The sequence below is a fragment of the Manis javanica genome, chromosome 8 (assembly GCF_040802235.1).
Source record: "Manis javanica isolate MJ-LG chromosome 8, MJ_LKY, whole genome shotgun sequence".
Taxonomy (NCBI): domain Eukaryota; kingdom Metazoa; phylum Chordata; class Mammalia; order Pholidota; family Manidae; genus Manis; species Manis javanica.
The window spans coordinates 61,935,268-61,950,961 of NC_133163.1; the positions used below are offsets into that span (position 1 = coordinate 61,935,268).

The 15,694-nt window shown below is 54.1% G+C and overlaps 1 protein-coding gene across 4 annotated transcripts; it reads left to right on the forward strand.

Moving 5' to 3' along the window:
- Positions 1-3,991: 3,991 nt before the first annotated feature.
- Positions 3,992-8,758, forward strand: NKX2-1 (NK2 homeobox 1). Of its 4 annotated transcripts, none has more exons than XM_017645831.3 (3): positions 3,992-4,690; positions 5,871-6,256; positions 7,143-8,758. In XM_017645831.3, exons 1-3 carry the CDS (start codon positions 4,656-4,658, stop codon positions 7,868-7,870), a joined length of 1,149 nt encoding a protein of 382 aa, XP_017501320.2. In that variant the 5' UTR covers positions 3,992-4,655; the 3' UTR covers positions 7,871-8,758. The 4 variants fall into 4 exon arrangements, with proteins under 4 accessions (XP_017501320.2, XP_017501322.2, XP_017501319.2 ...); XM_017645833.3 differs by having other exon boundaries at positions 3,992-4,679; XM_017645830.3 differs by lacking the exon at positions 3,992-4,690 and adding an exon at positions 4,996-5,187.
- The last annotated feature ends 6,936 nt before the right edge of the window (positions 8,759-15,694 follow it).

A 15,694-nucleotide genomic window follows, 5' to 3' on the forward strand; every position in this document is an offset into this window, starting at 1 on the left:
AGAATCTGTCATTTCGGTCTTAGCAACAGCTGCAAAAACTTTCTTTGCGACACCTCCGTGGGTGTCCCCGCTCCTTAGGATGGGGACTTCCTCTCTGCCCAGTATGGAAGAATCACTACTATCCGCTCTTTCGCCCGCTTAGAGGCGCTTAAGTATACAGTAACGAAGATCTGGGAGGAAATAGGAGCCGGTTCTCCGTAGGGCTCTCGCTTGGCTACCGCATCGGTCCTGCGGCGCCCCGCATCCGTCCCGCTGGGTCTCCGAGCAACTGCGAGGCCCCCCGTGGCCCCACTTCCCACCTCATTTTGGTTTCTCTGCATTTCGAAGGGTGCTGCTAGCGCTGGGTTCCCCTTCTCTCCTCTTTGTAAGCCAGTCCCCAAATTCGCCCCTCCCTCAGACTCCTTTCCGCCAGGGGGCGCCTCTGGAGTTAGGGGAGGGTAAGTGTTAGGCTTGAACTGTGAAGCATGAAAATAGGCAGGTTTTGAGACCACTGGTGTCAACCTCTTGGAGGGCTTCCCCTGACAGAGGAAAGGGTTCTTCACACCAGAGGGCTCAGTCGGGGAGGTAGAGGGGGGGGACACACTGTTCTTCTGCAGGACTTTGGCCTTCACGTGCAGGACCTCGCCTCCATTCAAACTCCAGAGTGCGCCATGCAGGGAGAAGGCTGCACGGGAGCCGCGCCCTTACCTAAGACCTCATCCCCCAGTGCCTGTCCAGAAGACAGTGCTTGAGGAGAGCGTCCCCAACAGGAAGGTAGCCCACAAATACCCTAGACGGTCAAGCTGAGGCGGTGAGCAGTGGAAAGAACGTGCCTTAGCCCCGACCTCCGAATCCCTTCCTCACGGTGATGCTGCGAAAACCTCCTCGAGGAAGCCGCCTGACTGCAGTTCCGTGCACTTCGCTCGATCCTCGAGAGATTCCCAATTCTGGTGCCTGGGAAAAGCGCACAGAGGGATCTTGTGAGATCCTTCAGGGGGAGGAAGACGCCCTTCTGAGGGGCCTCCGGGTCCTGTCTCCATTCCTTGCATCTCAGGATTGGAGAGCAGCAGCCCCCAGAGCTCTGCTTTCCCCTCTCTGGAGTTGCCTCGACGGCCCCCATAAAGCCAGCTCAGCCTTGCTCTAGAGCCTGCACCTTGCTGAAGAAGACGCCCTCCGCGGGCCTGGGCGCGGGAGCAGCTCCAATGCTTAGTTAGAGCCTGAATTCACAGTTTCTATAACTCCAAGATACAGAGCCAGAAGTAATAACCCCTTCCGTTTACTAGCGATTTTGATGATTTACAAACTCACACAGATCTCATCCTTAAATATTTGGATCCCCAGTACAACCTGGAAGATACACGGGGCAAGTTATGAACATTTTTGCTCAGGAGTCAGATGCCAAGAGACTTTGTTCCCTTCACCCAACATTTCTTGAGGCACTGGAGGATTCAAGGATAAATAAAACAGGGTCTTATTAAGGCATTGGAGGATTCAAGGATAAATTAAAATAGGAAGAAAGGACCCAGAACACTAAACCCTTGCTTACTCTGGCTGTGATGGGACCAGCTCCCGGGTGTGGTGGAAATCTACAAGAGCTACACCACAGCTACAAAGTGGTAAAGTCGGCGCTGGAACCCCTGGACTCTGCTGCTCAATTGCATTGCGCATGACCCCTGAGTGCTTGAAGATCGAAAAATTATTCAAAAATCCACACACAAACCTTCATTACAACCTGCATCTACCTTGTTTTAAGTCTGTATTTTCAGGCATAGCACAGAGCCTGGCACAACTCAAGTATTTGTTTAATGAAATCACCAGTTGTGATAAAACTCTGAGCAAAGTAATACCACCGGAAAGCATGGTGCTCACCGCCCTAGGAGAGGTGAGAAGGACCATGGAGAAAATTAGAAAAATGGGGGAAAGAGGGAATTCTCAACCCCCACACGGTCAGAGCTACAGACCCCTAACTGGCCTTCTAAATGAGCCCTCTCTTCTAAATTCTCAAAGTGTCCCTGGAGGGAGAAAAGAGTATTTCCCTTCGGCCAGGCGGGTGGGTGTTGAGCATAGGCTGTTGGCAATGCCCTGCGTCCCGCACGCCCCGGCCTGTGCCTCCGGGGCTGCAAGATTCTGGGCCGAGCGAAAGCCAGCAAAGCAGAGCGGGGCCGGGATCGAGGAGGCCTTGTGCGGCCGCGCCAGCGAAAGCTCCCTGAGAGGCCAGATATGGACGGTTTCCTGCCGCTGCCCAACCACTCCCGCCCCACTCGGGAGCGAGTTAGTTCAGGGATAAAGGGAGACGCGCAGACCCCATGGGGTGGACTCAGGATTCCCAGTTGTCCCTGCAGCCATGGAGAAATTACTGGTTTAACTAGGGTGACCACTCTATCTGAGATGAGTCCCGTGGCGGCTGAGATAAAGGACACTCTTTGGTCAGGAAGAAGTGTTGGGGTCAGAGGAATGAGTCTAAAGGCCTTTGCTTGGAGACGCCCGGAGATATGCCTGTCCGCCTTTTCTCCTCACGACGCTTTGGTCTTCAGGCTTATTCTTGGCAGTTCAGCGCACATGGAAAGTGGGGAACGCTGTGCATAGACGAAGGGGCAAGGGTCCAAGAGGCACAGGGACGACTGCAGCAGGGCGCTACAGAGGCCCAGGCGAGGTCTGGGCGCGAGCAGGTGCTGGTGCGCACGCCTGTGGGAGGAGGTTGCAGCCCAATCTTGGTTACGCGGAAAGGCTGGCGCAGGAGCCTTTGCACGAACCCGCACCTCCAGTTCCCGCTACTGCTTAGCTCCGTGATCTATCACCTGCTGCGTAGCTCGGAGGTCCTGGTCGTGACTGTGGGCCTAGAGTGGGGCTGGGGAGCTGCCAGCCACGTGCGCCCGGGCCTGATGTGGAGCTGGAGTGAGGCGAAGGAAAGAGGAGGCACAGCTCCGGGACTGCAAGATGCACCCAACTCTTCCCTTTACTCAGATACAGGGCCTTAAAAGGTGAGAGTAGGGGAATACTAATGACAGCAATACGGAAATCTCCAGCGCTGTCGCTGAACTTAAAAAAAATTCCAAAGCTTTCAAAGCACTTTCATGTGCCAGATACTTTTGAATCTCACAAAACCCTGGAAAGAATTACCTCATTTCTAAATGGCGTTGAAACTGGGACAGACACACAACGTTCTACACTTGGTGTTTCTTACACTCACCAATAATAAAAAATAATGGAGAGGGAGGGAGAAAACAAAGACAGGTGACTGGGAAACCCACCCCACACAGGCATTACGATCTCAGTCCAAACACTGGCCCAGCGCTGCTTGCAGACAAGATCTGCATTGTTTTGTTCACTCTCCTCCTCGACTGCTCACTCGAGCCCGGCGCCGTCTTCCCTCCTTGTTTCCTGGGCTTAGACATCAATCACATTGACCATAACGCGATTGATGGGGCCTCAGAGCGCCCCCCAGAGAAGTCCCTTGGAAGGAGCCGGCTTGGCACCTGTCTTTCGCAGCACACCGGACAAGCTCGTCTCCGCGCCCAGAGGCAGGGTTGCCTGCCCAAGCCGCCAAGGGGGCGGCCGCACGAAAACGTGGGCCCGCTAGGGGGGTTGGGGGGCGCCCTGGGCTTTCTCTCCCCCTTGTAAAGGACGTAGGTGGTGAGGAGAGCGTATATAAGTTGGCTTTGTAATGAGGGAGTGCAGAGCACTCCTCATGGAGAGGATTGAAATCTTAAAATAAAAAGCCAATAAATAAAACAACTTTCCCTACTACAATTGCTATTAATGGAAAGGGCGCCTAACCTGCTGAATTAAATCGTTCGAAAGTGCCTGTTCATCATCGGGAGCTCCTTCTCCACAAGGAGGGGAGAGAAAATGTGAAAACAAAAACCAAATTCGAGAAGCCTCCTTAACCGGCCCCCGCAGTGTCTTAGAGGCCCCTGCCCTGCCGGGGAGCGCTCCGCCCTCCCAGCCCCCAGCGCGGAGAGGAGGCTAAAACAGCCAAAGAGAAAACAGAACAACAAAACGTTTAAAATCCGACTGAGAAAGTCAGAGTGGGTCTCAGAATCTGCTGCCTGGGACTCAGCTCTGGCTCCTTAGTCCACTCGGCTGGAGGCCCGGGCCTGGCCGGAGCGGATCCGCGGCGGAGGCCTCCCGCCCGGTTGGGGAGCGCAGCCCACAGCTCCCCCTCTCCAGGCGCCCAAGGACCCTTCAAGGCGCTGGGCTCACACTTGAAGCCTGGGAACGCGCGGACAGGAAACCCACTTCCTCCTAAGCAGTTTCTTGCTCTCCGGATGAGAGGCGCCCAATTGAAGCAGAATGATCCTCATCTACTAATATCCAGCGTGGCCACAAAGCGACTGGCCATTTATGCCCCCACTTTAAACAAAGATATTTGGTTATTCCCGGGGAAGCAAGTGCACTTTTGCATGGCTGAGCTCCGGGAGGAGGCGAGCCTCAGCAGAGCCTACCGCCCGCCAGGCTGCTCGCGCCTCCGGATTCGCCCCTCCCGGCCAGCTGGTCCCGCCGGGGTTCAGGCTCAGTTCCGCCCCGCAACAGGCGGGCGGGCACTCACGACGCTCCCTGCCCGCGCCCTCCTTGAAGCATCAGAGGGGATAACAGCGTGGCCCTGGGCTCAGGTGCTGGGGCTGTGATGTCCTCGGAAAGTCAGCTCCAGCCCCAGAGCCCTGCGTGTCCGGGAGATGGGCGAGGGTCGGGGACACCAGGTTTGTTCGAGGTGGGGCAACTTCAGTGATGGTCCCTCGCGTTAGTGCCCCCCAGCCTTGCAGTTTTGGCGACCAGTGCTGTGCTTGTCTTGGCCTGGGGTGGGGGTGGGGAAAGGGAGCCGCGTGTGGGTTAGGGGGGGTCATGATGCAGAGGGACCGGGCCCACTGTCAGGGCCCTGAACTGGGAGGAGGAGGACGCCGGGATCTGGGGCAGCCTCTCGGAAGCAGCCGATCCCCTGCTTAGCGCCCCCTCTGCCGGCTGGGATTCTCCCTCGGGTAGGGGGAAAGGGGGCGGGGAGCAGAGGTGTCCCTCTGACGGCGACAGAAGAGGCAGACAGACAGACACGCAGACCAACAGTGCGGCCCCAGGGTTCGTCCCCAGACTCTCAAGCTCATTCGGTGGCGACCGGGGCTCTGCGCCGCGAAGCCGGATGTGGTCCGGAGGCAGTGGGAAGGCGCGGGGCTGGGAGGCCGCGGCGGGAGGGAGGAGCAGCCCCAGCAGGCTCAGGTGAATCCCCCACCCTGTCCCTTGGCCCCCGCCCTCTAAAGACCTGTCCCCGCCGGGGAACCCCGACTGTTTTGGAAAGTGGTTCGCAACTTCGCAAGTTGGTTGCAAAGCAGCATTCACCTTGCTTCCTCCCCACCATCCCTCCTCCTCGGCTACTCCCCACCCCACCTCTTGCCCTCCCCTCTCTCGGTTCCCTCCTTCTTTCCCTCCCCGCCTCCCCCCGCGCGCCGCTCGCACCCCACAAAAAATGGGGTGGGGGTGTCCAGAGGAGGGGGAAAGAAATGCTTTAGGTCGCTGTCTCTGCCGCTCTCTCTCCCTCCCTCCCTCTCTGAGACCTAAAAATCCCGACAAGTGAAACTTAAAGGTGTTTACCTTGTCATCAGCATGTAAGCTAATTATCTCGGGCAAGATGTAGGCTTCTATTGTCTTGTTGCTTTAGCGCTTACGCCCCGCCTCTGGTGGCTGCCTAAAACCTGGCGCCGGGCTAAAACAAACGCGAGGCAGCCCCCGAGCCTCCACTCAAGCCAATTAAGGCGGACTCGGTCCACTCGGTTACGTGTACATCCAACAAGATCGGCGTTAAGGTAACACCAGAATATTTGGCAAAAGGAGAAAAAAAAAAGCAGCGAGGCTTCGCCTTCCCCCTCTCCCTTTTTTTTTCCTCCTCTTCCTTCCTCCTCCAGCCGCCGCCGAATCATGTCGATGAGTCCAAAGCACACGACTCCGTTCTCAGTGTCTGACATCTTGAGTCCCCTGGAGGAAAGCTACAAGAAAGTGGGCATGGAGGGCGGCGGCCTCGGGGCTCCGCTGGCGGCTTACAGGCAGGGCCAGGCGGCACCGCCGGCTGCGGCCATGCAACAGCATGCCGTGGGGCACCACAGCGCCGTCACCGCCGCCTACCACATGACGGCGGCGGGGGTGCCCCAGCTCTCGCACTCCGCCGTGGGGGGCTACTGCAACGGCAACCTGGGCAACATGAGCGAACTGCCGCCGTACCAGGACACCATGCGGAACAGCGCCTCAGGCCCCGGATGGTACGGCGCGAACCCAGACCCGCGCTTCCCCCCCAGTAAGTGAGGCCGCCCCGCTGCGGGGCCGCGGGCTGAGCGCGGGAGGTGCGGGGAGAGCCTCCGGGAAGGCGCCGCGCCTGCAGGCTGCACGCTGGGCATCAGGGTGGGCGGCCCGGCAGCGGCGCCAGGGAGTCGGGGCGCGGGAGCTGGGAATTCCTCTCCGCTGGGCTGAGGGATCCGAGCAGACACTTAGTAGCGTTGGAATACTGCGGGCAGGTACTAGTATTCTGCGTCTCCCAGATACTGCCTGGGGGCAGCTTTGCTCCGCGCAGAGACCTCGGAGTGCCGAGGGAGGCAACCCCACCCCCAACTAAGGGAGCCAGGGCAAGCGGGGCGCTAAGAGGCGCGGCCTGGCGGGGTGGGAGGCTGCCCTGCTGCGACGCGCTCAGGCGTCCGGCCCGCCGGTCCCGCTAGTGTCCTCACTGGGCTGACACGAGGGAGCGGCCAGGAGGCAAAGCGTCTGGGGGGCTCTACCTTTCAAAAGTGAACACCTCCCTCCCCTGAACTCCCAAAGTTGGGGGTCTACCGTAGGACGGCAGCTCCTGGTCTGGGCCCCGTTCGCCGCCTGTGGCCCCGCTAAGCCCGAGACTCTGGCGGGGTTGGGCAGAAAGGAAGAGGAGCGGCCTTTCCCCACTGCGTGTTTTGGGTGGAGCATTTAGACTAAGCGAGATAGCCGGGGTTGAGGAGGGGAGCTCTCCAGTAACCCCTCGACGGCCTGTCCTGGGGCCAACGCTAGCGATCCCAGGCGGCGGGGCCTCTCAGCGCCGAGGTGGCCTCGGTGAGGAGAGCGCCGTCGGGGCGGACTGGGCCGGCCAAGCGCGCGAGAGGCACAGGTGGCCTGGCCCGGCCCGGCCCCGGCCGACCCTGTGCGTTTGTCGCTTACAGTCTCCCGCTTCATGGGCCCGGCGAGCGGCATGAACATGAGCGGCATGGGCGGCCTGGGCTCGCTGGGGGACGTGAGCAAGAACATGGCCCCGCTGCCAAGCGCACCGCGCCGGAAGCGCCGGGTGCTGTTCTCCCAGGCGCAGGTGTACGAACTGGAGCGGCGCTTCAAGCAGCAGAAGTACCTGTCGGCGCCTGAGCGCGAGCACCTGGCCAGCATGATCCACCTGACACCCACTCAGGTCAAGATCTGGTTCCAGAACCACCGCTACAAGATGAAGCGTCAAGCCAAGGACAAGGCGGCCCAGCAGCAACTGCAGCAGGACAGCGGCGGCGGCGGGGGAGCCGGATGCCAGCAGCAAGCACAGCAGCAGTCGCCGCGCCGCGTGGCCGTGCCCGTCCTGGTGAAAGACGGCAAACCCTGCCAGGCGGGCGCGCCCGCTCCTGGCACCGTCAGCCTGCAAGGCCACGCACCACAGCAGGCGCAGCAGCAGGCGCAGGCCGCGCAGGCAGCGGCGGCGGCGATCTCAGTGGGTAGCAGTGGCCCCGGCCTGGGTGCACACCCAGGTCACCAGCCGGGCAGCGCGGGCCAGTCTCCGGACCTGGCGCACCACGCCGCCAGCCCCGCAGCGCTGCAGGGCCAGGTCTCCACCCTATCCCACCTGAACTCCTCGGGCTCGGACTACGGCACCATGTCCTGCTCCACCTTGCTATATGGTCGGACCTGGTGAGAGGACGCCTGCCGGGCCTAGCCCAGCGCGCTGCCTCTTCGCTTCCCCTCCTGCCCGCCCCACACCACCAACCACCCGCAGCTCCATGCGCTTCGACTTTTCTTAAGAACCTGCCCCGTTTAGACCAAGGGAAAAAAACACAAAGGCCAAACTGCTGGACGTCTTTCTTTCTTTCTTTCTTTCTTTCTTTTTTCCTTAAATTTGTGGGGTTTTTTCCAAGAAAATAAAAACAACCAAGCAAATCCAATTATTTAAGGAATCTTTAAACAGAGAAGGACACAACAAGAACAGCTTTGGGGGTGTCACTTAGGTGACTCAAATGGGTTTCCCACGCTTGGGCGGGGTACAGTTTGGAGAGGGCTCTAACCGCTGACAGGCTCTGGACTCCAAAGATCGCAAATTTCATTATGGGTTACACTATGCCAGCAACGTGGACTCTCTTGTAAATACCAAGATCTCTTTCAAAGGAGAGAGGAGGGCTGGGGAAAGACTCCCACAGAACCTACTAGTCACTGACACAAAGGAAATGTCCCCTCCTAGAGCCCTCTGGCCACCCAGGCTCAACCTGGACTGGCCCTGGCTAAAACTGTTTTATGTTTGATGTAAACTTGTAGCTGTAAAACGCTGTCAAAAGTCGGACTAAACACCTAGTTTTTAGTAATCTGTACATTCTGTTGTAAAAAAAAATAATGACCCCAGTCCCCATCCCCAGCCCATCATATTTTTTATGGGCATTGACAAATCTGTGTATATTACTTGGCAGTTTGGTATTTGCAGCGTCAGTCTTTTTTCTGTTGTAACTTATGTAGATATCTGGCTTAAATATAGTTCCTAAGAAGCTTCTAATAAATTATATGAATTAAAAAGATTCTTTTTCTGATTAAAAAATCCACCTTTTATTTGGTTTTGATTTGGCTTTAAATGGCATTTGGGAGGGGTTTCATTGCTTGTCTGATGGGATTTGAATTGTTTGGGGCTCAAAGGCTCAAAAGCTAACTGGCCCCAGGGTCCTTGCCCCACGGGAAGAGGGAGTTTTGTTCTGCTTCCAAATTGAGTAGAGCTAAACTTTGAACAATTCTGGGAGTCAGCAATAGAGAAGAGAGAAGCTAAACTACTTCCAGTAGGCGGGAAAGAGAGAAAGGTAGAGAATGACACCAAAGGACTAGTTTTCAGGACCGGCCTTCAGGGTTTTTTTTGGAAACGCCCTAAGTATCTATCATAATCTTGTACAGATGAGCCCACATTTTAAAAGTCAGCCAGGAAGACCATTTTAACTCTTAATAAGTGATGATTGCTGCTAAACGGATTGCTTCTGTCCATTTAAACATTGATACTTTATTTTTAATCTGCAGCTAAGACTGTCAGAATTAGAGTTTTGGGGGGGGGCCTGTTTTGGAAAGCGGGAAGTCATTACCAGTTTTGTCTCTGCCCTAAAACAGCTATCCTATCTCCGAGTCCCTGCTTCTCATGGACTCTGGCCTCAGGAGGTGTCCCACTGGGCTGCTGGCCTGAGGACATCCTGGCAGAACGTTGGGAGCTGGGCTTTCGCTCTTTGTTCCACCAGTTTCCATCTCTGGCTCCTAAATCTTTGTAACAACAAATCTTTCTCCTGTTCCCCACTCTACACCTCTCCCTGCCACTCCCCACCCAACAACAACAGAAAAATCACTTTTAACCTGTTCTTCCTACCTCTGATTTCCTGATCTCTTTGGTGTCCAGAGGTGACTGTTGTGGAATTCTTAGGGCTGCCCTGGGGGGAGGAGGAGGAAAGAGTAATTATGGACAGAAAGAAATCCTGGTCCCTAGATGGGCTGCTGTCCAATTCCGTGTTACCCTTGACAAACCTACCCAGGGAAAGTGGCCAGAGCAGGCTGGAGACAGGTGCCGCCAGCACTTCCCCAGGGCCTGGAAGAGCCGCACTCTGGGGGCTGAGGTGTGTTTGGCAAGGACCCAGTCCATGCCTCGAGCCCCGGCTTTCTTCCTTTCCCCTTCCTTGCCTTTCTCCTTTCACCTCCTTCTGTCTCGTATCCCCCTCTCTCCCCCGACCTCCACCGCAGACCCCAGAAACTCTGAAGAAATCCCCCGACCTGGGGCCTTGCTCCCCACCAGCAGGCCTCTTCGTGGATTTCCTGGGGCTCCTTCCCTGCAGTGCCTTAGGACTGGGGGCTGCCACGGCCTCCCCGATACGGCTGCTGAGATGTGGTCTCCAATGTCCAGAAGGGACTCAGATCTGAAAGTGGAGCTGATTGTATCTCAGAGTGTGCTGTTTGTGGGAAATCTCAGCAGGCCTCACATTTTGGAAAACAACTTTAAAACATCTGTAAAGTTTGGACACTTGTTTTGGAATAGGCGGACAGTGGTCCCTGGCAGATGTGTAAATGATCAAGTCACCCAGCTCAGGCCAGGTGCTTGGCAGGGAGGTGTTTAGCTCTGTGGTCCCAATTCTCTGAGGTGCAAGCTTCCACTCATTCTGCCCAGTGTCCAGCGCAAGTTTGGGCGGGGACGCGGTTGGCAGTTCCGAGCAATGTCCAGGGCTGCTACGCCTGCCCATCCTAGCCCCAAGCCGGCGCCTGAGTCACAATTTTAGTGTGCTGTGGTACCCTCGCCCTGGATGGGGATGCTATCAAATACATTCTCCTCCCTGCCGACCAGATTCGGCTTAATTTGAAGCCTGTATACTGTCCTGGGGAAAGGTGAATTCAGCCGGGTCTGCTGATGAGGCCGGAAAAGACAGGATCTTGGCCACTTGTCCAACACGCGGGGCCCACCAGCTCCCGCTCCTGGCCAGGAGAATTCTGCAACTGCGGGAAAAGCCCTGAAACTCAGTCTGAAGCTTTTCGATAGGAAAATAGGTGCGCGCTGGGCGCAGGGAAAGACAGAAGCCTGGGGTCAGCCGCCATCCCCACATCCCGATCAACCTTGTTTCGGCTATCTTCGTCCTCTCCCCGTAAAGGCCTCCTCTAGATCTTCAGCGTCTTTGGCCCGGGGTGGTTATGGCATCCCCTGCAGAGAAATCAGCCTTCTGAGGATGCCCCGGGCGCTGAAGTGCCTGGAAAAGCTAGAAGCTTCCCCCACGTGTGGGGGCAGCACAGTTCGCGCCGAGATCCAGGAGAAACTCAGCACCCCCGCCTAAGCACCCCACCCATCCCTAGGCTAGGACGGCTGCGGGTAGCGGGGGAGATTTTGCAGACAGCATCCCCCCTTCCTCCTCTCCCCCACCCCCACCCCACCATGTAAACACGGGGACTTTCTCGAGAGCCCTGGAGAGCGGCTCTAGTGGCTTCGGGGCCTGAAACCCCAGGCTTGGCGTGTTTGATGTTTAGCATCCCAAAGCGGCTCCCCACCCCCGCCCCAGCCTGGGAACCCGGAGCTGTGGGTCGGAGAGGTAGGAAAGAAGCCCTCTCTTGCCGGGGGACTGGGCCGGGTCCAGAGGAGGCAAGAAGAACGGGAGTGAGTTGCTCGGAGCTGGGCATAAGGGGGCCTGGGCTGCGGCCTCCCCAGCAGGGGCTCAGGCATGTTCAGCTGGAATCCTCCCGGCCAGGGGCCGGATGGGTGGCAGGGAATGCCTCAGCAGCCCCGGGAGCGGCTCTGGGAGAGAGCCGGCCCTGTGGGAAGGAACTTGGGGCCCGCGAGGGAAACCAGAGCCAGGCCGGAGCCGGCTCCGCGGGACTTGCTCGGAGGCGGGGGAGGCCTGCCCGCTCCAGTCCAAGGGCCTCGCCGTAGGCAGCTCTTCTTCCCAGTGCTTAGGGCTTGGCCTTTCCAAAGGAAAGACTTATTCGGGAGCCTTCCAAGGGATTTTAAAGCTCCTCGGGCAGGGTGAGGCCTAGGGAGGCCATGGAGGTCTCCGATTTTGAGACCTCCCAGAAGAATTCTCAGACTTTGGAGGCCGCTGACTCTCCGAGTGCATTCAGCGAAGGGCGTCGGTGCGGGGCTATCTCCGCGCGCGAGCAAGTGCACAAAAGGTAGCGCGAGTCTCTTCTCAGGCGACTCCAGATAAGAGGAAATGAGAGCGGGGTTTTCTGACTTCCAACTCATTAGGGACCAGGTAAGGTCAATGCTTTCTCTATTATGTCTTTATCTTAAAAGCGGGTCAATTTAAGATAAGGGAAAAAAAATCCAGGATCTGCGTGAACCTTGCTGATAAAGACTGACCCCTTTCCAGAACTAAAAGCTATCCAAGCAGATATTCATTTTCTATAAACAAGAGAGTTGTAAGAAGCTGCCTTGAATTCTGATCGCATGTCTCCAGTCGCTCTCTAGACATCACCCCAACCCCTAATTATTAGAGCTGGAAAGCAGAGTAAGCCTGGAAGCGGGGTGAGTGGGGGTATTATTTGTGGAGAAATAGAAAGCCTGTGAATCTGAGATGATAGGTTCTAAGGCATTGTGTGCTGGTTTGTTTCAAATGTGAGTTTCTTTCAGAATGGAAGGAATGTGAGAGACATGGGTATTGGGAGGGATGATGCTGAATATTTTCCTTGTTCAGCCAGGTTCCTGTAAGATGCTGGACACCATCTTCCTCTGGCCCTCCTTGCCCTTCTGGCTGGTGCAGTTTTGATTGTGCAATTACGTTCTTGCAGCTTCAGGCCACCCTCTGTCGGGCCCATTTTGTCTCTTGTCTCAACTTGGAACACAGACAATTTCTGGTGCCTCTGTGGCCAGTAGCCCCTGGAAGGAGTGTTGTCCTATCCCCTATAACCCTCAGTGGTGAGCTTGTCCACCCAAGTGGCTGGAGGAATTGGGTATGGAAGGCAGTAGAGGAAAGGATGTGTTTTATTCACGGAGAAGGCCGGGGTCTGCAGCACCCCCATCCCCGGTAGTTGGGTTTCTGAACTTCCCTTGATGATTTTCAAAGGAATGGAGGAGGAGTAGACTCAGCAACTTGACAGCAGTTTCTGTCTCATCTGAAGCCACAGCTGAAGTGGCTGGCTACATTTCTCTCTGATAGTGACCTAATGCCCTCCTTGGAGGGCATCGAGGCATGGGCCCCCAGACTTCCCATTTAATGATGTTTCCCATTTGGTCTCTGCTTCCTAAACATTTGTTGTCTTTGTTATTATGATTTGTAGCAAAGTTTTGGAAAGTGTGAGATTTAAATCCATTTTCCTGCTTTCTTTTTTTGGTTACTTGCAAGACACTGCAACAAATGTGCAAAGAATGATAAATCAATCATCAGTGCTGTACTTGAAAAGAAACATTTAAAAAAATAACAGGTAGTACGCCGTGCTAAAAAGAACTCTTTCCTCCAACAAAATGCTCACATCTGAGTCTGCCCACTAAGTATGTAGGTATAAGTGGTTGCATACACTTGCTGTTGTGTATATTATAGAAGTATATACACATAAGTATCTGTCTTATGTATCTATTTTATGATATTCAAAAAGAAAAAGTTTAACATAGGATTCTCTTAAAGAGGATCTTACACAATCTGATAAAGTTTAATGCATTCATTACCTCAACTTCCACATGAAACCAAGTTTACCTTTAAAAAAAATCAAGGAAACAAAAACTTTCTTTAATTTTGTCCACTTTAAGTTGGAATAGTAATTTATTTTCATGTGACCCTCTGGAGAACTAATTATGTTCTGGGGAAATATTAATTTTTTTTCTTCAGAATGAACTTGTTGCCTGAGACACACAGCTGTAATATTTCTTGGAGCAATCTGTAACAAAAATTGTCATTTGCTGTGCCTACATTATCTGCTAATATAAATCGTTAGTATGAACACTAACACTACTACAAACACTATTGACAGCTAACAAAAACAAATGGAAATGTTTCTGACCCTCGTTTGTATTCTGGCCTTCACAGAATAGTGGAAATAAGAGGGCAGGTCTGAGTGTAATCCCACAGCAAGAAAAAGTCAAACTTTTCCTCTTCCCTCTTCCCATTTTGCACATTTTCAGCAATCCTGTCTTTAAATTCTAGATGGAATTGTCATTAACACCAGGTTGTTAGTGGAGGGTTAAACATTGCATTTATATGGCTTTGGGTGATTTTTTATAATGTAATTTCTAGAAAATCACAGATGTCAGGTCCTGAAAAGTGTCCTTGGATATCCTTCCCCAGTGGCCCTGCCCTGGAGCCATTCTGTGGGAAACCACCCAGAATGGCGGCCTCCACCTTGCCTAACATTCTCCCTTCCAATACCGGTGTTTGAAGGTATCCAAAGCTCTGGAAAACAGGGCTTATTTGGTCCGCGTGCTACCGATTTACCTGATCTCCCCGGCACACCCGCGGCTGAAGGCGCGCGCGCAAATGTAAGCAAGGGAATTACCGTAATGACAGGAAAAGGACTGAGAGCCGGTTCCTCTGAGCTGGCTTTTCGCTCTGCTCTAACCTAGGAAAACAGGTCAGAATCTAGCTATGACTGTGTGTACAGCGAACCCCGCATAATTAGGGTTCCTTCAGGCGCCCCTAGAGCCCCATATTTCTAAACAGACTTGAACGGACAGGCTTTTTCAAAGGAGACGCTGAAGCCGCAGAGGATTAAACCTCTTTCCGCCTGGCCACTCGCTGGTGCCTCGAGGTCTGCAAGGCACTATTTCTTGGGAGGGGACTAAGGTGGGGACTAAGCAGTGACGGCTTCTTCCACCCTTTCTGAGTGTGCTTCAGAAGGAACTGCAATACTTGCATCACAGGCGTGCGCAGCATACATCCCTGCCTTTTGCCAGGGCAGACAGAAGTTGTAGCTAGTTCATTAGTACGCACCAACCTGCAATATTAACTGAAATGTTGATTACTGCTCCCTGGCACAATCTCTGAGGCCGAAGCCAGGGTGCAGTCAATTTTGGAAGTGCTGCAATGTACCATCTCTACAACTCACACAGCAGAAAAAGCTTGGATATCTGTCTGTACCACTCATTGGCTTCATACTGAAATCAAATGGTAGAACCTTTGGAAATACTTAACAAAAAGCCAACTCACCCACAGCCAAAACTAGCACTGGATGGAGGTAAAGAGAAAATAGTTGAGGTCTATGTAGTATACAAGAACCGTCATGCATCTCTAAACAGTTTATATTAACCTTTCTGTAAGAACTGTTTCCTGACAAGTAGAAAGCCACACCACCCAAAATTAGTTGTTGCAAATTATGACATGGTTAAATCCTTAGATTCTGTTGGTTGGGTGTCTGTGGAAGCTGCCAGTTTATGTGTATGTAGTTCTACTCATTGGTAAGAAAAGAGAAGAGAAGAGAAGAAAGGAAAGGGGACCGAATAGGAGGGGAGGGGAGAGGAGAGGAACAATCGAGCCTGGTGAAAGTTTGTGGGTTTCTACTGGTGTGTGTGACATCCGAGTCTTGCTGGTTATAACTGGTCTTTGGGTCAGAGTGCTGGGGCAGGTGGATCTGTGTGTGGTGTTTTAGGGGGTGATGCTCATGGGGAGAGTGGGGCAGACTGCTGGAGGCAGTGTATGTGCCATGTCTTGCATTGGGCCGGTAACACAATGGCAACAATTATCTAGGCTGAAATATGCTCAAACGGCAAAAAAGTTTTAAAATAGATGAACCTCCCTGAGCAGGGAATGAGCTGGTTACAGAGGTCTGCAGCCATCATCCTTTTTTCAATACATTTTAAACAAGAGGATCTAGGGAGTGATTCCGATTCAATACACATAATCAGTTTGCAAGTCTTATTTCCATTTGAAAACAGGGCCATTTGCAATCATGAGAGCCGGACACGCTGAAAGATACAGAGCGTTTTCCGAGCAGATGATGGGTGACAGAATCTGCAGGCAAGCACTAAATATTTTCTTCTAGCCTCAGACCTTATGCATTAGTCTTTAGTTCCACTGTATTTTAAATCCAATATTTCTGTTGAATA